The sequence below is a fragment of the Dermacentor albipictus genome, chromosome 3 (genome assembly GCF_038994185.2).
Source record: "Dermacentor albipictus isolate Rhodes 1998 colony chromosome 3, USDA_Dalb.pri_finalv2, whole genome shotgun sequence".
Lineage (NCBI taxonomy): Eukaryota > Metazoa > Arthropoda > Arachnida > Ixodida > Ixodidae > Dermacentor > Dermacentor albipictus.
This window is the reverse complement of record NC_091823.1, coordinates 164,385,330-164,408,887: the sequence shown is the minus strand read 5'-3', so window position 1 is coordinate 164,408,887 and position 23,558 is coordinate 164,385,330. Positions and strand designations below refer to the sequence as shown.

General features: G+C 49.5%; 1 protein-coding gene across 1 annotated transcript in view; it reads right to left on the bottom strand.

Annotated features, from left to right (window-relative positions):
* The window catches only part of LOC135905160 (uncharacterized), a 250,165-nt gene that overhangs the window by 15,049 nt on the left and 211,558 nt on the right, over positions 1-23,558 (bottom strand). Inside the window, exon 7 of the mRNA XM_065436178.2 lies at positions 4,598-4,817. Within this exon, the coding sequence (XP_065292250.1) occupies positions 4,598-4,817 (220 nt within the window). The remainder of the gene's footprint in view (positions 1-4,597; positions 4,818-23,558) is intronic.

The window sequence follows — 23,558 nt, the reverse complement described above, 5'->3', positions numbered from 1 at the left end:
GATCGCCAGCCATTTGTGCGCAGGCGCGAGTACAAAGTGTTGAGAGAGAGAAAATCTGGGGCTTTCGCGCCTTGAATGTCTCCCTTCGCGTAGGTACCACACAGGAGAAGCCTCTTTGCTCGTTTTGTATGCGTTTCTCCCTCAGCGTGCCGGCATTGCAGGCGCGAGAAAGCGGGTGCGAGGAAGAAAATCTGGGTGCTTTCGCTCCTTCAATATCTCACTTTGCCTAGGTACTGCGGAGGAGAAGTTTCTTTGTTCGTGCTGTATGCCTTTGTCTCCTAGGCGTACCAGCATTGCGGAATGGCGTCGAGCTTGTTTACACTCCGATGATGGCTGCCCGCGCTGTGAGGCCGTCGGCCCGGACGCCCCATTTCGTGATCGCTGTGTCGGAAGGCAGGCACGTCGGACAGATTTGCTCGCCCCTGCGGTGGTGGTGCTGAGTCAGTCATGCCGCAGAAAACCTTTCTTGCCCCTTACGACGCCGTAAATACATAAAAAAAAACATCATTGATTTTTCCGGGAGTGCAGTAGGAGCCGTAGTAGAGGCCCGGTCTGCTCTGCTGGTGCAGTATTTGCGCTCTTGGCAGGCTTTTCGTATGCTGCTCTCCGCGTCTTTTCAGAAGCATTTTTGAGTGGTCCCATTTGGCTGAAATAAAAGCACAGAGCCTTAGCAACCACGGTTGGATGCCACTGCCTGATGTCAGGCCGTAAGGATTATTGGCTTTGTGTTTCGCACACGCTACGTTATGTTAGGCTAGGTTTAGGTTAGGTTTGGGTTACCCTGTGTTAGGTTAGCGTAAAAGATGTTAATGTGCCGCGGCGTATTGTCACAGTGATTACGCCGCGTGGATTTTTGTCTTTGCTTCTCGGCGACGTAGCTTCGGTTAACGTTAGGATATGTTACGTTTGCTAAGGCTAGCATAGAAAGCGTTCGAATGGCGTGGCGTATTTTCACAGGCGTCATGCCATGACCATTATTGTGTTTTCGTCTCGACCACGTTCGGTTAGTAACGTTTCGTCACGTAACGTTAGGTTACGTTAGCGTATGAGGCATTAGGGTAGCACGACGTATTGTCATAGCGATTGCAGGAGCGTCGAGCGTCACCGGCGACCTTTCAGCCACTTGCGTTCCACCGCAGTTGCTGAGGCGCTCTTTCTTCTAGATATTTATTATATGCACCCCGGTCTCTACTACGGTCCCTACTGCTCCCATGGAAACATCTGTGATGTTAACCCGCCGTGGTTGCTCAGTGGCTATGGTGTTGGACTGCTGAGCACGAGGTCGCGGGATCAAATCCCGGCCACGGCGGCCGCATTTCGATGGGGGCGAAATGCGAAAACACCCGTGTGCTTAGATTTAGGTGCACGTTAAAGAACCTCAGGTGGTCAAAATTTCCGGAGTCCTCCACTACGGCGTGCCTCATAATCAGAAAGTGGTTTTGGCACGTAAAACCCCAAATATTATTACCTGTGATGTTATTTTCAAGGTACATCGTCGTAAGGCGCGAGAAAGCTATGGTCCGCCACGAGTGACTTACCACGAGCGCCACAGCTGTAATGCAGTGTGCCCGACGCAGCGGTCGCCAAATGGGGCGTCAGTTTCTGATGCTTCACCTATTTTACTGCGCCGGCAGCCAGCGCTCGAGCGTAAACAAGCTCAAGCCCACTCTGCAATGCCGGCCCGCCTAGAGACAAACGCATACAACACGCGCTAAGAAACCTCCTCCGCGGTGCCTAGGAAGAGCGCTATATTAAAGGGACACTAAAGGTCAATATTAAGTCAATGTGGACTGTTGAAATACCATGCCAGAAACCTCGAAACGCTTGTTCCATGCGAAGAAGAGACTTATTTTAAGAGAAAATGCGTTCTGAAGCGTCCGCGTCCCTCTAGCGCAGTTCAAATCGCCCGCCCTCCGATCGAGGAGTGGTGATGTCAGGGTCTCATAATGACGTTACGCCGTCGGTGAGCAGAATGGCGCCTGTAGATTGCACTACGGCTTTTCTGCGCAAAACGCTAACGCGAGGCCGGAAACAGAGCCGGCAGCAGCGTGAAAGCGGAACTATGGTGGCTAGTGGAAGGGAAAGCGCACGACGATAAACTGGTTATTTATTTTATGACGCCAACTTTGACGCTCGTTGCAATGGACCACCCTGACAACGACACATTGGCTCGCGATTCTGGGCTCGACTTCAGCGATTTAAGCATTGATGAACGTGATCTGCTGCTGAGGGCTCGTGCTGCCAGCGTCGTTGCGTACTACTACGATGGCAACTGTAAGTCATGGCTGTACATATTCACACATTTGTAGCTTTTCCTTCGTGAAAACCTATTGCCGCACACACCGCCCCGTCTTCGACCTGCAGTTCTTGCGCTTCGCAGAATGCAGGCAAGACCGACGGAACAGCACTACGGGAAAGCATTGCTTTGAAAGGCACTCCAAACGACTTCAGTTAGTCGGCGTTGAACTCGTAATCCTCTGCACGAAACTGCAGCGAGCACACGATGCAATGTTTCGGCCCTTTGCCGACGCGCTGTGGCAGAGGTACGGCATTTCACCACTTCGAAGGGAGAGGTTCACTCGTTGGCACACAGTGATAAGTAACGTTGGATTCACCGCTGCAACTGCTTTTGGCCAAGTTCCGCGGACCGTTCGCGCATCCCACGACATCACATGGACGGGGCATTCTCGCTGCTTGTTCTAAATGCAAGTTTCGCGAGCCAGCAGAACCAGCGCTGCACGACGCGATAACGAAACAACTGAAACTCCAAAGCTCGCGCGACGCAGAGTCGAGCGCTCAGAGTCGAGTGAAAACGAAACCTTTCGACCACCCATACTACTGAAGGGTAACGTCAAAATGGTATTTTTTCTTAGAATCGAACAGAAGTAGACAAGTAGCATTTTCTTCCGTCCTATAACCCAATGCAATTATCTTTCCAATACGAGTAGCTGAGTACTAATGACATAAATTATGATGAGGAGTGCCTTCGTCATCGGCTATAGTACCGGAATGTTGCTGGGGGGTGTCAAATCCTGTCATGCATTTACCCGAATTCCTCGGTTACTAAAGCCCTGTTCGCAATTATATTGATGCCTTAGAAATTCTAGAGCATTGCTTTATCACTTTAACTTTACTTCATAGAAACCTTTAATGTCCCTTTAAAGGAGCTAAAGCCCCCACATTTTCTCTATCAGGCCCACTCTTACTCGCGCATGCGCACAATCGCCCGGCGATCCCTCAAATGAACGTCTCGTGCCATCGGACACATCGCGGTCTCCCGCGGTGGCCGCTGCATTTTCGCTACGTAGGAGGCCGCAGCTACATGCAACTGTGCACGACGGAGCTTGAGCGCGAGCTAGCGCTCGTATACTCCAGTCTGGCCGTGCTATGTGATGGGGCCCTGCTCGGACCTGCTTTGTCCTGCATTATCGTGACTGACGGAGAGCAGCCACATCCATCTTGAAGTGCTATAAATGGCTCAATACGAGGCGAAATTGTCAAGGCGTATAACCAGGAGCGGCCAGGAGTGAGTGCTTGCGTGAAAGAATGCGTGTTGTCTGACATTGGGTTTCGGTTGGTTCGAGCCTAGTTGAATGCCCAAAACTAGTCGAAATCAGTGAGACCCGATGGCTACGATACCGATGAGCAGAGCGGCCAAAGTTTAATTACCGTTTAATAAGTGCACAGGCCACCCGCTTGGCTGCGGGTGCCTGTGGCCGAGTGTGAGCCGACGATAGCCGGTTTCTTCTGTATCTAAGTTTTTATCCAAATTCGAAAGCATATTTTAGCTCACTTGTGTGTGTTTATTTAACCGCGTCTATATATACGCACAGTAAGGGTCGGAATAAGCGCACTGATCTAAACACCCTTCTTGAATGATGTCAGCTATTGGCCAACAGCAGGCGCATATGTGAATCTGCTATATTGCGTATAAAGCGTCCACAAAAGAGTGAGGAGCTGGCTTCTGTTGAAAAGACAGCGTTGGAGAAAAGCTGACTTCGCGTTCCGCTTGCGAGCTCCACAAACCACGCACGATTGCAAATTTCGACTGAGGTGCTGACGGCAGCCTGTGCCATGCGGGGACAGTGTTTTCCCACGAAGCCCGAGGGGCGGTTCGGGGCCCCTTGAAATAGCGTGATAGCATAATAAGTACAAGCCCAATGTAGCTTCAAGTTACAGAATTTCTTGTGAAATATCGTGAATGTGGCGATAGTTACAGGATTACAAATATACACGCCCTTCACGCTAGCTAGCTTCAATTCGATGTTGACGAAATACATCCTAAGGGAATAGATAATACATTCAAGTTCACATAAAGAGATAAGTTATTCAGTACTTATCACATATTTGTCAATATGTGCTGCTACTAGTTGCACGTACAAGGTAGTGACATTATTTGAAGAGCTCTGCTGGTAAGTATACTGAAATAATTCGTGAAATTGAGTAGTAATAGCTACCGTGAATAAGATTATGGGGTAATGCCATTTACGTATTAGGAATAATAGGCCGAGAGAACTCAGGTGAGAAATTGAAGTGAATCAAGGTACTGCTTCATTTTTGACCCTCCATTCATATTGATATTATTTTAGGTACTTACAATTTGGACGCGTCTGACGTTGAAATTTGGAGAGAATCGTGGAATGTAGTAATGGCCACTCGTCACAAGTTCCGAAAATGGCGCTGCTACCGGAGCTGTTCCGTAATCCGGAAGAAATACGTACATCGTGAGGTTTTTCCGGACGCCGATCCTTACGGTTACGCCTGACGTCTGTGGCTTGCCAAGGTCGCGCACTGCCCCTGGAGCCTTGATGCCAATTCTGCAGGCAAAATGAAGAATAAAGAATCGTTTCATTTGGTAAAAAAAATCAGGTAGGTAATAAATTATGAAGTGAGAGCCTGCTTCTATGAAAGTTATGCATACAGTAGGTTTACTGTGAGGTTATATATGTATATATATATATATGTTTATTTGACAAGAAACACCGAAGGAGCAGTTGAAGCTGTTACGTTGAAATTGAAATTGTTACAGGTGAAGCCTAAGTTCATTGAGAGAACTGTGGAAAAAAGGCATAAAGCAATACAATTGTACTATATATTACCACAAGCCTTCAGAAGTACTGTTGGGTTCTAATACACCGCAGAGCAGCCGGCTTGTGGAACACACGTCCGTCGAGGTTGGCTCGCAAGCAGGAAAGGGACGTGCGGTCTTCTTTGTTCATTTGGGCACGACCCACTACTTACATGTCCTCATCCCCTCTTCCGAAGAGAAGCATCGTCTCGATGCCGCAAAATGGGCGTAAGCAATAAAAAAAATGTAACGCAATGCAGACAAAGCGAAAGTACAAAAAAGAAAAAGAACCATTCTGCTGACACAGTCGACCAACAAAGAGGCAACCTCACGAAAATAAATGAAAAGCAGAAACAAAGAAGGGTGAATGAGAGAAAAAAAATATTACTAACGCGCAGTATACGGTTTCATGCGCTGAACATGAACTATGTCTGAGCTCGGTGGCCTCTGTGTCCGGGACCACTTCGTAGTTAACGTCACTGACATGGCGTTGTACTTTACACAGACCCAAATACCAGCTCAGCCACTTTTCACCGAGGCAACGGCGGCGAACAGGGGTCCACATCCGAACTTGGTCTACGGACTTGTAGGACACGTCACTATGACGGTGTTGTCGAGTCGTGCGTCTGACTGCTGCTGCTGGCCGATGTGCAGCCGCGCGAGCTGCCTCGGCACGCTCACCAAATTCGTCGGCGGGCAATTGACCGGCACGGCAGCGTAGCATTCAGCATCCTCTGGACTTCGTGACCGCAGGGAAGGCGAAATGGTGTGAATCGCGTCATCTCTTGCACGGCGGAGTTATAATCGAAGGTCCCGTAAGGCAACATCCGATCCCTTGTTTTTTGTTGAACCTCAATGTACAGGGTGGTCCTTTATGAAAGGGAACACGCGAGCGCATGGCCTGTGCTCTGCGGCGGCTGCTTAGAGCGCCAGCAGCAGGCAGCAAGGGGAGGCACGTCCGCTTGTAGCGCCATCTATTGGCGGTCAGAATAACCAGACACGGCTGATAGGCAAGCGGCTGTGGACTGCCGCCCACGCCAGGCGGATGCGCAACAGGCGGGGCCTGCAACGTAGCGTGTGCTGCTAGCAAACAGCGCTCGATACGCTAGCGCACTGGAGACGTGGAAGGACCAACATATGCCCGCTGGCTAGTAAGCGCTCCCAGCACATTTTAAAGCGTAAGCCTTCTTTGGCGAGTAGCGCAACAAGATCTGTCCGCCACGCGAAAAGTGTCATGCCTTTTATCTGCACAAAAATGCGTAAAGTACGAAGTTACGACATTGAATTATTATTAAAGCAGAAATGTAGATTGGTAGCTTCATGAGCAATGAGCAACCATTGAACAAAGTTTATTAGAGACAGTAACCATCGATATACATCGGGTCCACAGAAAATGCATAGGGAACCCTATAGTAGGAGTGGGCGAATTTAAATTGAGGGGCGGGGAAGTTGAAATCAGGGCGTAGGCTTATGGACACTTTGGCAACTTGAGTAGAGCTTCCGCGCACTTTTTTTGCAGTACGGAGCCCTGGCTCTCCACTCAGCCCATAGCGTGAACAAACTTCACCTGATTCGGAGCGGTTCAGGAGAGAAGTGCACTCAGGTGAAACTTTAGCTTAGGTAAGTAAAAGCAATTATTTCTTTGAGCATTTATTCAGGCTGTTATTTTTATAGTGACGACATTTGCTCAATTACTTCATTAATTAGCCTTCGTTAAGGTTATCACGGATACGTCTGTATCTGTAATTAATAATTAGGATTACTTAAATAGGTCTAACTAGTCTCAAGGTACTCTTAATTGCTCTTGATTAGGCTCCGTTGGTTTAACATTAGTAACTCTTGATTAGTCTAATCTATATATCTATATCTAATCTATTCTATATCTATATATGTCTCTATATCTATAGTATCTATATCTAATAACATATATCTTAACTAGCCTCACGATTCCTGATTACCCTCAATTAATAGCCATTACGCTTAACTGATATTATCGTACATAACCTTATTAGTCTTTATTAATCCTAATTACAAATATACCTCTCTGTACTGACTATATATCGTCATAAATTTCAGTAGTCATATGTAGTCATAAGGCACCCTCATATACACCTCCATAGGACCTCAAAATACCAATGCTCGCAGTGCATTGTGTGACGTGGTACAGACAGACAAACGGACTGACGGACAGATTTCGATGGAAGTAGCCCTAGAATGCTTACGCTTCAATATAGGTGCGCCGAGTTTACCTAATAACTACCGGGCGTAGGCTTGTCGCTTCCACGTTTTCAGTGCGCTTGCGTATCCAGCGTGGTCTTCTAGCAGCAGACATTGCGCTGCAGGCCGCGCTCTTTGCGTGACAGCCATGCGAAGGGGGCTTGGGAGGGGCGTTCCAGCTAATTCTAGCAGGCGCTTGGCAATCGGCCATGCCTGGTTATTCTGGCTACCAATAGATGACGCCACAAGCGGACGTGCTTCTCCTCGCTGCCACTTTCTGGCGCTCTAAGCAGCCTCCGCAGAGCACGTGCCACGCGCTCGCGTGTCCTCTTTCAAAAAGGACCGCACTGTACGTGGAGATTATGTCTGTGATTGTCTTATTCAGTCCCTCGGTAAGTCCGTTGGTCTGTGGATGATACGCGGTCGTCGTCTGATGTTTGGTATTGCTTAATCGAAAATTTCATCTATAAGCTGAGCTGTGAATGCTGTCCTCCTCTCTGTTATGACAGTGGAGGGAGCACCGTGACGCAGTACGATGTGGCGTGTGAAGAATTGCGCTACCTCTGAAGCCATGGCTCGTGGGATCGCCTGTGTCTCAGCATAGCATTTTAAATAATCAGTCGTGACGAACACGCATTGCTGCCGTCGGTAGAAAGATGGAACGGTCCGAGAATGTCCATGTCGACTTGGTCGAACGGCTTCTGAGGTGCATCAATTGGCGGAAGGAAGCCAACCGGCTTAGCGGACAGTGTCTTTGGGCGCTAGCATTCACGGCAGCTTTTAACGTACTGTTTGGCGTTTTTCGAAAGCATGGGCCAATAGTACATCTCGATTACTCTATCGAGTCTTCGTGAGAAGCCTATATAGCTAGATGTGTATTAGTCATGGCAAGCGAAGAGGCCGTCGTCTCGTATGTCTCTTGCAACGACCCGGAGGTAAGCACGGCTGTTCGAACGGGCATACCTCTTATACAACACGTTGTCTCGTAGACAGAAAGGCGTCAACGAGCGGGATAGATGGCGTGGTAGAGCTGTGCCACGGCCCTCTAAATGATCGATAACCAGTCGAATCTCAATGTCGTCACGCTGCCGTCTGATCAAATCTGATGAACTAATGGTGCCCAGAAAGCCGTGATCGTTCTCTTCATCCTGACTGACTGGATCAATGGGTGCTTGGGACAGTGTATCAGCGCCCTCATGCTTACGGCCTGACTTATAAACGATAGTGACGTCAAATTCCTGTAGCCGCGAGCTCCACCGCGCGAGTCGTGCTGAAGGATCGCGCATGCTTGCCAACCAACAGAGGGCGGTAGTCCTTCACTGCATTGAAGGGACGACCATATAGATAGGGGCGAAACTCGATAATCGCCAAAATGACTGCGAGACACTCTTTCTCTATAGTCGAACTGTTCACCTCTGCACGGGACAGTGAGCAGCTGTCATAGGCTATCTCTTTCCCCTCCATCTTGACGCTGGACGAGCACTGCGCCCAGCCCAATGCTACTGGCGTCGGTATGCAGCTCTGTATCGGCATCATCGTCAAAAAGTACAAGAACGGATGCTGACTGTATACGCGCTGCCGTAATTAAGCAAAAGCTGCCTGTTGCTCCTTATGCCAGACAAATGGCGTGTCGTCCCTCGTAAGGTGAGTCACAGGCTTCGCTATCTTCGAAAAGCCCTCAATAAACCGGCGATAGTAGGGGCACAAATCTAGGAGGCGCCAGAAGGCCTTCTTATCGGCAGGAGCTCGAAATGCAGCCACAGCGGCAAGCTTGTCTGTTTCGGGTCGGACCCCTTCGGCGCTTGCTACATGCCCGAGCAACTTGAACTCTTCATAACCGAAGTGGCCCTTTTCCGACTTAAGTGTCAGGTCTGCTGATCGGATGGCTTCTAGCACACTTCGCAGACGGTGAAGGTGCTGCTCGAATGTTTCAGAAGATACGACCACATCATCAAGGTACGCAAGACAACTGTGCCACTTCAGTCCAGCGAGAACAGTGTCCATCATTCGCTGGAAAGTAGCCGGGGATGAACACAAGCCAAAAGGAAGGACTCGAAATTCGTAGAGACCACCTGGAGTCACAAAGGCTGTTTTCACGTGGTCTCGTTCATCTGCCTCTATTTGGCCGTAGACACTCTTTAAATGGAGAGAATAAAAATAGTGGGCACGCCGTAGCTTATCTAACGAGTCGTCGATACGCGTCAGCGGGTACACATCCTTTTTAGTCACGTTGTTAAGCTTCCGGTAGTCGACACAGAAGCGGAGCGTTCCGTCTTTCTTTTTGACGAGAATGACCGGAGACGACCACGGTCTATTGGAAGGTTCGATGACGCCATCGTCAAGCATCCCCCGGACCTGCGTACGCATGGCTTCGCATTCTTTTGTCTACACGCGGTAAGGCTGCGAGTGTATCGGGCATGCGTTCTCGAACGTGATGATCCTGTCTCTAGTGATGAGAGTCTGGCATACCTTTGAAAAACACGCGAAGCAGGACCCCAATTCATGTAAGAGCTTGTGCAGTGCTGTGTGGCTATCGGCGGACAGAGTTCAGAATTGATTTCGATATGGCCCAGAGACGTGTCCTCTGTCTGTACTACTTCCGGCGTGAAACAGTTAGCGTTTGCTACTTCGCCTGCAAATGTTGTCGAAGTTCCACCGAAAAGGTGTCGATGCTCGTTGCTAAAGTTGGCAACAAACAATTGCGGTTGGCCATCACGAAGCTGTATAACAATTCTAATAACACAAACACCTTGTCACGAGCCTTCAGAACTACTCTTGAGGTTTTAATAAACCGCAGAGCAGCTGGCTCCCGGCAAACGCGCCAGTCGGGGTTGGCTGGTGAGCAGAGAAATGACGAGCGGTGTTACGAACTTGCACCGCTGCACCACGATTACGGCTTTGTGGTCCCGTAGTGCTCGTCACCCGTTTCGTGACAGAGCGTTGGTAGCGAAGACTCCGAGCCTGGCGTCGATGAGAATAACAAAAGGGACTTTATACATTACATACAGGTTATCATACAGGACATGAACGGGTCGGCACTGGGGCCGAGTGCTCACAACAAACGCGACTGTTCTCGCACGACGACGTCCGGCGAAAACGCGTTACACATCTCACCCCAGTCGGGAGCGACACTCTCTCCCGGTGGGGTCGGCAGATCCAGTTTTCGAGCGGCGTGTCGCTGCTTTTATAATCCCCGAGGCCCATTGTCACTCAAACGGCCCAATACAAAGTCAGCACACGACGGTCGTCCGAGGGGTCCAACCAGCGACCGCGCTGGCCACCCGGTTCAAAGTTCGCGCGCGCGGTGACCTCCAGGCAAGGGAGGTGCGGCGCCGGGCTGTCGGGCACACGCGGACACGTCTAAACACGCTGCTCGCCGAGGCTTCTCCCGCACGACGGCGCAGCATCTTGTCTTGTGAAGGGAGAATTATGGCGCTCGCAGGATAGATTCCGCATCTTGCAGATTCGGAATCCGGGCTTGTGGTAATGGCACAACAGCATCCCCGCCCTCAGATAAGGCGCCGGGAAGACGAGCTGCCTCCACGTGGCTCGGATGCCAGGCGTGCACGTTCGTCAGGCTCGTCGAAGTTCACGTCCAGTGTCGGGACGCCAGGTAACATCACGTGCCCAGGTCCGACTCGCCAGGACAGGAGCTCTGCTCACCACGTCGTCGCCAAGGCACCTTGACCAGCTCCGCTCGGGTCGTTCCTAAGACCTTGCTTCTCGCCACTGGTCCCGCTTGGTCGTTCTGCAGCTTGCAAAACCGACCGGCAAAAGGCAACACCCAACACGAACAAGTGCCCTCTGTCTCCCGTCAAACACCAGACAAGGCCATAATTCAAATCAACCTAACTAAATTGTTTTCCCCTTTTTTTTTCTCCCGCTGCAACAAGAGGCAGGTGTACGATCTAGCACACAAGGCTCAAACAATCAGTTTTCAAATCAACAACACAACAAAATAGAAACAATTATTAATCATCACTAATAATGACAACTAGAATGGTCCCCTTGAAATCGCTTGGACCGAAAACATACTTCTGAGGAAGCAAATGAGGTCATTCATTTTTCCCGGCGATATTTTCGCGGAATCCGAAGCTGCTTATATTTGCGACCCTGCTTATCCGTGTAGCGGCGGTACAATAAGCCAGATTCCTTGCCAAATGAAACCCCCTTTTCTTTCACTCCCCGTTTGACGCTCTTCCTCAGATCGGCTAGTGAACAATCTTCCTGTTGTTCGCGAATCCGAGTTTCCCTTTCAACTGCAGCCTGCTCCTGCCAGCTGGCGGAAACCGGAGCGAGTGTGGAGCCCGCGTCGCCTAATTGCGGCGTCGAGTCTATATCGCGCCTAGCACTGCACGCGTCACTCCCACTCACTTCCAGGACCCGCTCGTCTAGGCCAGCCTCCGAGCTCTGCCTCTCCCGTGACTGCTCGCCACTCAAGTTACCGTGATCGGTCCGTGTGCCGCACCGCCTTTCGCTCACCGACGCTAAGTCAAGTTCCCTCGACAGCGGGCGCGCTTTGGATCGCGTGGGGGCCATGTACGCCACGTCGGCAAAGAATGATTTGCTCTGATCCCTCAGCAGCTGCTCCGAGCTATTTGAGAAGAGGTAGGAAAATTGCTCCGGGAGGGCGGCTGACACAGCGGCTTCGGTGTTAAGTTTTCCAAACTCTCCTTCAATGATAACCGTTGCGATCGGTAAACAGACACTCTCCTTCTCGGCCACTTGCCGTATCCTAACGCACTCTCCCGTAAAATCACTCGAGGAGACGAAAGACGGGTGAACAACGTCCATAGTTGCTGCAGAGTCCCGCAGTGCTCGGCACTTCTTGCCGTTTACCTTAATTTCCTGCACATAGGGCTCCAATAGACGTATGTTTTTGTGAGTTTCCTGTATCGTTGCAAAAGCAATTCTCTCTGGGCAGCTTGCAGCGATGTGCCCTTGCTTTTTGCAATTGTAGCAGGTTAACGGTCTCCGTTTTTCAAAAGAACGCGTCATTTCGTTTCGCTGTTTCGGACCATCGTCATCATTCTGAGATGCATTCTGTCCATCCCTTACAGTTTCTTTGGGAAGGGACTCGTCGTCCCGAAACTCGCGACGCGTGATTTCCTTCCGTTCGTCGGGCTTCCCGTAAAACCCATCTCTTCTATCTGCTTTTTCTATGCGCACTGCCTTGCTGTGCAAGCTGCGGCGGGTGTAATACTCTTCCGCTAACTCTGCTGCCTTGTTTAGCTTAACCTCCTTTAGCCTATCTTGCAGCCAGAGCCGGACATCCTCATCAATGCAACGGTAGAACTGCTCCAACGCGATGCATTCGACAATTTTGTCGCGGTCGTCGAAAACCTCTTCGCCCTTCAGCCATTCCACCAAGTCGGCTTTTAGACGAAACGCGAAGTCAACATTCGACTCCTTACCCTTTTTTGCATACCGGAACCTCTGCCGGAAAGCTTCGGGCGACAATTTGTACTTCCGCAGTAGCGCTTCCTTCACATCACTGTAGCTCTCAAACGCCTCTTTCGATAAGCAAGTTATTACGTCTGATGCCTCCCCAGGAAGCAACGCTAACAGATTCTGTGCCCAGAGGGATCGCTCAATGCTATTCCGTTCGCACACGTGCTCAAATTTCACGAGGTATTTGGCCATATCCTCTCCGACGACAAAGGGTGGAAGTTGATCGCGTATTCTTGGAACGTTAGAAGTGAGACTAGGCGCTGGCGAGCTATTTCGGGTCTCCAACTCTTTCATTTTAAGCTCGTGCTCACGAATCTCTCTCCTTTCCTCCATGCAACGTTCCTTCTCCCTCTTTTCCTCCTCGCGACGTTGCTGTTCTCTCCTTTCCTCCTTTTCCTCCTCGCGACGTTGCTGTTCTCTCCTTTCCTCCTTTTCCTCTTCGCGACGTTCCTGTTCTCTCCTTTCCTCCCTTTCCCGACGTTCATTGATTTCCGCCCAGGCCTCTGCGGCTTCCTCAGCCGTTACGTCCCCAGTCCTCATGACCTCAAGGATCGCATTCTTTCTTTTGGTTGAGCCCAACTCAATGCCCAACTCCTCACAAATTTCGAGAAGTTCCTTCACCTTGTACTTCTCCATCGTTCACACTGTCCTCCTGCTGTTTACCCTTTTTGAATATACCTGCCGTACGCTACTATAACACTACTAGTAAGACATATGCAAGTATTTCACACACTGCCCTGTTTACCCCCTCAGCATCCCCTTGGTTTCCAAAACACTCTTACTAGGCTTGAAACACTCAAGGTTATCACAATGCAACACCAAATCCTTCCCTAAGCTACTATAACCTGTGTCAGAGAAAGTCTGGTGTTTGAGGTAAACTTCAGGCACTCACCGCGCCGAGGTAGCTGATGCCGGTCAATCCCGTAGCTGCCATCCAGTGTTACGAACTTGCATCGCTGCACCACGATTACGGCTTTGTGGTCCCGTAGTGCTCGTCACCCGTTTCGTGACAGAGCGTTGGTAGCGAAGACTCCGAGCCTGGCGTCGATGAGAATAACAAAAGGGACTTTATACATTATATACAGGTTATCATACAGGACATGAACGGGTCGGCACTGGGGCCGAGTGCTCACAACAAACGCGACTGTTCTCGCACGACGACGTCCGGCGAAAACGCGTTACACATCTCACCCCAGTCGGGAGCGACACTCTCTCCCGGTGGGGTCGGCAGATCCAGTTTTCGAGCGGCGTGTCGCTGCTTTTATAATCCCCGAGGCCCATTGTCACTCAAACGGCCCAATACAAAGTCAGCACACGACGGTCGTCCGAGGGGTCCAACCAGCGACCGCGCTGGCCACCCGGTTCAAAGTTCGCGCGCGCGGTGACCTCCAGGCAAGGGAGGTGCGGCGCCGGGCTGTCGGGCACACGCGGACACGTCTAAACACGCTGCTCGCCGAGGCTTCTCCCGCACGACGGCGCAGCATCTTGTCTTGTGAAGGGAGAATTATGGCGCTCGCAGGATAGATTCCGCATCTTGCAGATTCGGAATCCGGGCTTGTGGTAATGGCACAACAGCGGTCTTCTTTGTTTTTTTGGGGGGGCTTGACACACTCTTGCCCTCGACCCACTACCTGCATGTAGCAATATGTCACAAAATATCAACACCTCAGTAGCAATATAAAAGCGTGCATGCAATAAATAAAAACCGACAAGATCAAAAGAGAAGGCAATCAGTCTTGAAAATCATAAATTTTATTCTTGCTGAAACGACAAAATACATCGCAAGGAAACATTGAGATCGGAATGTTACACATAATACATGCTTATGAGAAGCTATACAACATACATTTGATTTGTAAGAAAGCATTGACAGTGACTGAGGCTTCGTATTTGAGACCCCAGCGATTTCATTGCTAATACGAAAAATTATGCTAGCGTGTAGGAGGTGTGGTCGGCCTGATCTGTGAAGTGGCAAAAAAGTTTGCAGAGAGAGAGAGAGAGAGTAAAACTTTATTAAATGTAAATAAAATAAGGCATGATGGTTGGAGCCCCTATTCCAGGGCGCCACTGGCACGAGCGGCTCGATGGGCTTGGTCCAGAAGAGCCAACTGGCTCTCCCGACCCTCGTCCGCAAGCCATGCCTCCCACTGCCTATTCCTCATTAGTGGATGTTCGTGTAATATGGGACTGTCTATGTGCGGAGGCCTCCTGGGGCACTCCCATGTGATGTGTTTTAGTGTGGGTGAGTCTGTGCACCACGGGCACTCGTCAGTGAACCTCGTGGGGGTGTATTCTGTGTAGGTGGTGCAGCTTGGGGTATGTATTCGTCTGAATACGACGCTAGTCCCTCTCCTCTTCGCTGTTTAAATCGGAGTGAGGATGTCCAAAACGTCTCCGCTCCTGCCTTTGATGTAGGAGGATGTCTCGAGAATTCGGTGGAAGGTCGTCGCTAGGCCATACCGTTGCTCGGACGTGCAAACCTCGAGCAATACGGTCTGCCCTAGCGTTTCCTGCCAGTCGCTCGTGTGCCGGACACCAGACGATAGTGTGGTGCCCCTCCAGTTGAGTGCCTAAAATTTTGATGATTGATTTGGGTGCCGTTCGTTGTAAAAATAGGCGGCAAGCCGCTTGTGAGTCGGATAATATGAGAGCCGAATTGGTTTGGCGCTCGGCGTCCTGAATAGCCAAGGCGATGGCTGCAGCCTCTGCCACGCATGCCGAGGCGGTTTTGAAGGATGCCGTTGTTATGTGGTTGTTGCATGTAGAGACTATGGTGAAAGTGTCTGAGCTGGCTCGACTGGCATCCATATAATAGACCCCCGCTACCATGCCGAAACGTTTGTGAAGGGTCTTTGCCCTTGCTCTGCGTCGTCCGGCATGGTACTTGGGGTGCATGTTTTTAGGAATTGGGGCCACCGCGATGTGCGATCGAACATTGCGGTCTATCTGTGCCGTTTCCTATCCGCAATACTGGGGTCTCAGGGGAAAGCCTCACCTCGCCAATACGTCCCTGCCCTGAGTTGAAGAACAGTCTTTCTTTCTGGGCATATAACGTCGCGACTGCGTACTCGTCAAAAGTATTGTGCAGGCCCAGTCCCTCGAGTCTCTCTGTGCTAGCGCATTCGGGAAGACCAAGGGCGGCTTTGAAGGCTTTTCTTGTTATTGCGTTTGCCTGTTTAATCTCTTGGTTTGTCAAGGCCTGATACGGAAGGGTGTATGTGAGTCCGCTAATTACGAATGCGTGAACCAGGCTGATGGTCTCTCCCTCAGTTAGGCCATCTCTGCTTTTTGCCACTCTCCTTATCATTCTGGCCACGTTTCCTGTGACCACCTTTAGTTTTTGTAGGGTGTGAGATGTTCCAGCATTCTGCTGTATCCACATCCCCAATATTCTGAGTGTCTCCACTTCATGAATTGGCGCCCCGTCGAGTGTCAGAGTGAGCGGCACCCAGTCCTTCTTTCTTGCGTATTTCGCACGCACCCGAATGAAAAGTATTGTGCAGGCCCAGTCCCTCGAGTCTCTCTGTGCTAGCGCATTCGGGAAGACCAAGGGCGGCTTTGAAGGCTTTTCTTGTTATTGCGTTTGCCTGTTTAATCTCTTGGTTTGTCAAGGCCTGATACGGAAGGGTGTATGTGAGTCGGCTAATTACGAATGCGTGAACCAGGCTGATGGTCTCTCCCTCAGTTAGGCCATCTCTGCTTTTTGCCACTCTCCTTATCATTCTGGCCACGTTTCCTGTGACCACCTTTAGTTTTTGTAGGGTGTGAGATGTTCCAGCATTCTGCTGTATCCACATCCCCAATATTCTGAGTGTCTCCACTTCATGAATTGGCGCCCCGTCGAGTGTCAGAGTGAGCGGCACCCAGTCCTTCTTTCTTGCGTATTTCGCACGCACCCGAATGAAAAGTATTGTGCAGGCCCAGTCCCTCGAGTCTCTCTGTGCTAGCGCATTCGGGAAGACCAAGGGCGGCTTTGAAGGCTTTTCTTATTATTGCGTTTGCCTGTTTAATATCTTGGTTTGTCAAGGCCTGATACGGAAGGGTGTATGTGAGTCGGCTAATTACGAATGCATGAAACAGGCTGATGGTCTCTCCCTCAGTTAGGCCATCTCTGCTTTTTGCCACTCTCCTTATCATTCTGGCCACGTTTCCTGTGACCACCTTTAGTTTTTGTAGGGTGTGAGATGTTCCAGCATTCTGCTGTATCCACATCCCCAATATTCTGAGTGTCTCCACTTCATGAATTGGCGCCCCGTCGAGTGTCGGAGTGAGCGGCACCCAGTTCTTCTTTCTTGCGTATTTCGCACGCACCCGAATGAATTCCGAATTTTCGGGTGCGCATGCCATGTCCGCCGCCTTCGCGTATTCCACGACTGCGTCTATGGCTTTTTGAAGGGTTTCTTGCTTGTTCCCGTAGGACCCCTGGTGAGCCCAGAACGTGATGTCATCGGCATAGATCGCACAACCGATATTCGGGTGTTTATCTAGCTCCAGGGCTAGCTTTCTTATCCCTACATTGAATAGCAGTGGAGAGAGTATAGCTCCCTGAGGGGTACCTCTGTCGGGACGGTTGAAGGTGTTGGACCTCGTGGAGCCTAATCCGATTGTGGCCGTGCGGTGTCTGAGGAACGAGCGCACGTAGTTATAAATTCGCGTTCCGCAGTTCACCGCTTCCAGTCCCTCCAGAATACCGTGATGGGAGATGCTGTGGAAGGCCTTTTTGATGTCCAATGCCAGTACAAATTTATCTTCCGACCCTCTGTTGGGGTGCAGGACCTCGTGCTTTAGTAGTAGAAAAACGTCCTGCGTTGACACGTGGGGTCGGAAACCGAACATGTTGGAGGGGAACATGTTGTTTAGCTCTATGTGGTTCGAGAGCCGGACCTGCACAACCTTTTAGAACAAGAGCAAGCACTGAACTGTGTGGTGGAATGCGTGCGCCAGATCAAAAACTTCTTCACCGGCGCTCTTCTAGGGGAATAGTACCGTAACATGATCTAAGGCTGATGAAGTACCGTCGCGGTGGTTGCTATGGTGCAGGGCAGCGGTAAAGTTTAAGGCGTGATACGTGAACAACGTCTGTAGGTGGCAAAATGCAGGGAGAGGAAGACTCGAGCAGGCCAATATCGTAAGTGACATCTATTGCACGTCCTGAGACACTGTAGCGTCCGGAGTATCAGGAAAGCAATATTTCAGAGAGTCGAAAACGTCGAGTCGGAGTCCATAGAAGTTCAAGGGCAACCGGTCTATAAATAACGTAGCAATGATGGGATTCATAGCGGTGCCTTTGGTGGTCTTACGATATCGTAAGGCGATGGCGAGCAATGTGGCGTGCCTCGTCAGCTTTGGAAATGGCATCGCGGGCGTAATCAGTGCGCAAATGGTCGGCAGCGGGGATGATAGCGTCAAAAGGCAACGTTAGGTCGCTGCCAAACAGAAGATAAAAGGGTGAAAAACCAGTAATATTGAGGCGGAAGGAATTGTAGGCAACTGTAACGAAGGGCAACTCAGCGTCCCAGTATTCATGGTCAGAAGACAGATACATAGAAGGCATATCAGTTAGCATCCGCTTGAATCGCTCAGTCAAGCCGTTGGTTTGCGGGTGGTAAACCATCGCAAATTTGTGTTTTGTCGCGCAGGAGCGAAGCAGGTCATCGATAACGTTGAAGACAAAGTAGCGGCCACGGTCGGTGAGGAGTTGACAAGGGGCTCCATGATGTGAGATGACGTCATGTAGCAGGATATCAGAGACGTCCGAAGCACAAGTGGGGTCCGTTGCAACGACAATCCATTTGTTGCCAGCCGTAGAGGCAGGGAAAGGACCGAGGAGCTGAAGAACAAATGGAAGATCGGGTCAAATGGAAGGTCAAGGGGCTGAAGGAGGCCAGCAGGAGGCATAGATGGTTCCTTTCGGTGTTGGCACGGTGCACATGCGGCAACGTAGCCACCACACCAAAAGAAGCGACGCCGAACGTGGTCGTAGGTCCGGGAAAATCCAGGATGACCAGCAGTCGGGACGTCGTGGAGGTGGCCGAGAACGCTGAAGCGCGGATACATAGGAACGGCAAGCAGCAGTTCGCGGCCATCCGTGTGTACGTTGTGGCGATGTGTGCCATCTTTAAGCACGAAGGGGCGAAGGGACGGATCGGGTGCTGTCGGCATCTCGCGCACAGCCATTACAATTGGTGCGGAGGTCCACACGGAAAGGGTAATTCACTTTTCGTGGTGTTGTTGTGAAGTAGATGGTCTCCTCCCCTTCGTGACCTGCTGGTTACCTGTGTCAACTCAGGACGTGGCAGGGGCCCTAGTGGTGAAGCTTTTTTTGAGGATGAGGGCAATTATCTCGATACGGGAAAGTGATATGGAACGTTTACCACACTAGACAGGTTGAATTTAGGATTACATTACGGTGTTTTACGTGCCTGAACCCCAATCTCATCATGAGGCATGCCCGTAATGGGGGATTCTGGAATAATTTGGACCACCTGAGATTCTTTAACGTGCACCTAAATCTAAGTACACGGATGTTCTCGCATTTCGTTCCCATCGAAGGGAACGAAATGCAGTGGCCGTGGCCGCGATTCCATCCCGTCTATTCGTGCTTAGCAGTCCAACAGCACAGCCACTAAACAACCACGGCCGGTAAGTAAAGTAACCGGGCTGACTGACCGCATTAACGAGATGGACAACAGATGCCAGAGATGTAACCTGGTTTTTTGCAGGCTCAGCGGTCGGCGAAATGAATTGTGGTATGTTTCTGACGAATTGATAATTGAGCACCGGCACAAAAGGCTGGGCTTAAATATTTAAGGTCGTCATGTAGAATGTGAACACAGAGTGAGAATTTTAAGGAGGGAAAACGGGAGCGAATGAAAGTAAAATTCGCGCGGTTTAAGGATAAGGAAGCCATCCTTTTCTCAAGCGGTAAACAGAAGGGCACCGAAGATGGCATTAGTGAAGATTTCTCCCAATGGCGTAAAGCTCAATGGGTAAAAGCATCGCACGCGTAATGCGAAGACGTGGGTTCATATCCCCCCTGCGGCCAGTTATTTTTCATCCACTTTCACCACCATTAACTTCTCATTTCTTTAAGTCAATTAATAAGTACAAGAAATTTCTCCTATGCTATGCTTGATGTCTTTGTTGACTTCTTGAATAAATAAAATCGGGCTTCTCGGTTCCCTTTCTTCTCATTTAATGCATTATGAGAGTCCTGAATCTGCCAACATTCATGCCTTCAGGTAGCATGTGTGGGTTTATTGTCCACTTGCCATCAACCAAATAAATCACATACTCGTTCCACCTGCGGCTGAAAGCATGTTCCACATCCAACGCCAAAGTTTGTGAGTGGGCGCTGTCTAACACTCCCAGGGTTATTTCTAGTAGTAAGACATAAATACCCCAGCAAGTGGGTGGGAAAACGGGTGACGGGCCGCGGTAGCGAGTAAAAGCATCCCACTCGTAATGCGAAAACGTCGGTTCGTGCCCCACTTGAGCCCAGTTGTGTTTTTCATCCACTTTTATTTCGATTTGAACATTATTTGTTTAATTAATTTAATTATTTAGTGTTTTTGTTTATGGGCTTCTTATGATATTAGGGCAGATGCTTGGGCGAGTTGGTCGTGGTGCTCTTCACTCGTCTCTGTCCTTCGCTTCCTAGTTTCGTGCGCTACGCAAACACTGCCGTTCTGATGAGTTTGCTGACAGAAATAAAGTGCAAGATACGAGAAAGCAGCACACCAGAGCAATTTTGCTACGAGGTGGATTGTGGATCTGTTGCGGAGGTTATCTTGCAAAAATAGCGGAAGGTATACAGCATTTGTGAGATTCATTTGTGGGTTACGTTAACATTGAATATCTTATTAATGTTATTGATAGGGCCAAAGTTATATGGCACGGGCTTTGTAGCATTTCGAGTTGTGAAAGGAGCAGAAGTAGCGCGCCTTTAGCAAAAATGAAAGATCAGTTTTAGTAGGATAAATATTTTCCAATGGTGCATTTGCATAGGGTTTCAGTATGAGACACTAATGGACAACTGCAAAGAAAATTGACTTTGGCTCAATTGGTTTGAATGGAGTAGTATATACTGTTGAAGCATACCTAGCCATTCTGCAGGGCTGGCGTACTTCTCATTTTCATATTAGAAGCTTTGAGATAGCACCTACGCAGACGACGCGTCCACGTGGTCGTGAGCGCATATGACTTAAAGGGCAACTCCGGCAAATTTTCAATCCAATTAGGATTCTGATCTTTTCAAGTGGCATTGACAGTTTTCTCACCGACATGTTGATTAAACTTGCTAGTAAACTCATCAATTATTTAAAATAACTTATAAATGAGGTACCTGAGCCGAAATGGGTAGCTGATTCGTGTGACGTCTACGATGAGTCGATGACAGCGGACCCTACACTGGTGTAAAGTCAACACGGAGAGCGCATGCTAGACACGTGGTGTACACGTGGTGCTAACGACAAAATAGCGAAGCTGACGATGTCTTCGGAGGACACGGGGAGCTCTTCCAGCTCTTTCGTACTAGATAGCGGCGGTTTCAGCGAAGGTATGAGCACTGGAGGATCGCGGTTTCTTTTTTGACGCGGCGCCTCACGGGAGAGTTGACGTGCCCCGAGCTGAACGCATTGCGTTGAGGCATATCGAAGGGAAGCACCGGTTATCACGTCCCTCAAAACGATGATTGTCGGCCGTCGTCTCGTAGAAAGAGGAGCCAGCTTCGTCGTTTCTCGGTCAGATGTTGGCGAAAGTTCTGACGTCACAAACACAGGGTGGCCAGCAAAATGTTAAGCATACGTGGGCACGAGCCGGGAACATGCAACCAATCTTTAAAATTCATTTACAGAAAAATTGACTTGCATTCGTATCATTCGGCACAAAAAATCACAGTGCAAAAGAAAATATATATTCAAAATTATCTTAACCTCAGTGGGCATGGAACAATTGCCAGAGTTGCCCCTGATGTCTCAGCGCGTCGCCTCTAATATTTATCCGGGTGCTGCGCGCAGCCGCGTCCCCCGCGCGATCTTTGAGGTTGGGACGAGGAGCCGCGCACTCATGGTAATGCCTCACCTCCGGCAGCGTCCTTTTGGAAGTATTGTTTAATTTTTTTTTAATTTGTGCGCTATTTTTGTGACGCGTTTTGTGTGGTAACTTTACGCGAATGCTCCCGTATATCTACAGTATAGAGAGATTACGATTTTGGCGGTGAGAGAAATGTCAACGCAGGTGACCTTTAACACCTTTGCATACTGGTTTTATACTTGCACTACAAATTAGAAGCAAGGGAACAAAACAAAAAAGAGATTTGGCTCAAATTTGGAGCTATCGCCAACATTGGAAACCGGTGATGTTCAGAGTAAAGTCAACATGAAAATTTGCTTTACTTTGAGCAGGACAGGTGAGATGCCAGAAAACATAACATGCTTCTACAAATTAGGACTGGGCCGCCACGCACAAATTTACAGAATAGGTGCCTAGTAAGAATTATGAGATTTTTGTCCACTCAAACCCAGTAGCCACATTGCAGTTGTGTCCAAAAGCGCCCAGAAGAAATAAGCGAGGACCTTAGATCGGCTGGAAAAAAGGACCAGGATACCTCCAGTGTTGGAAATATCCAAAGCTCCATGATGCAGTACGAATTATAAAACATGACCATGTGAATATCAAATACACCTACACTAATATAGTTCCTGAGCACAAAATGTACAAGTCCACCCACTATATTACGCACAAATGTGATAGTATGAAAAGAAAAGTTCTAAGCAGTGGAGCCAAATCACGAATTTAGGCGCCAGAAAGAACACACTACCGTGTACCTGTAGATATCACGGTCGCACAATGGCGGGTTATTTTTGTGCTAAATACTTTCTCTACTAGATGGTCTCATATAGATTGCGTATGCGCGGAATTGTTTAAAAATTTGACAGGACACAAGGAAATCATGGAATCGTATGGACCTTATGATGCGGCAAGGAAAAAATTCTGAAAACGGATTAAGCCGGCCCACAATATAAATGCATTGTATTCTGCCAAGGAAGGCGGATGGCCGGCATTGGAGCGAGGGAGGAGCGTGAGAGTTAGCCAGCGACTTCCAGGAAAGTGTAAAAACTGGGAACACCGCGAGCATGGAGGGCAAAAAAAAAGACTAAAAGGGAGCGTAAAGATAGATAATGAAACAATCGAAAGTCGGGCAATCAGTACTAAGTAATGGTAATACTGCGCAAAGAAAAACGTAGACAACAGAGGAAACACATAATACCGGCCTTGTGCGCTTCCTCCTTTGTCCCCGTCCTTTCTTCGCGCACATTTAACATGGGTGCAATTGAAACCAGAACATGTCGGCCCAACAACTAATCATGTGGGGGTGTGTTTTTGTAACATCCACTGGCACCGCCAGCCGTCTCAGCTGGCGGCCTTCCCAAAATACCTACCGAGCGACAACAAAGTGTGGCTGCCACAGTGGCAAATAGCAGCGAAGGCAAGTGTATGCGTCATAAGAAGCGTTATAAGTTGCTCACGTTTATTGCCAGCAAACGCCCCCTCAGTGGTTAGCAGAGTGCCCAAACAAGTCCGCATCTACTAATACCTACCGCAAACCGACCACACCGGGCTGAGTCAGCCGAACGCATGCTCACGTGTTGGACCCACTTTCCGAGAGAAATAAAGCGAAGGGGGCGGCTTCACGGCTTGGTAATGCTGGCTCCACTATGTAATGCTTCGTGCTAGTGCTATTTTTCCTTCCTGCCTGGACAAAAGGCCCCTGCTGCCAGGAGTGAGCGCATTTTCGGGCCATCGTCACTGGCCCTGCTAT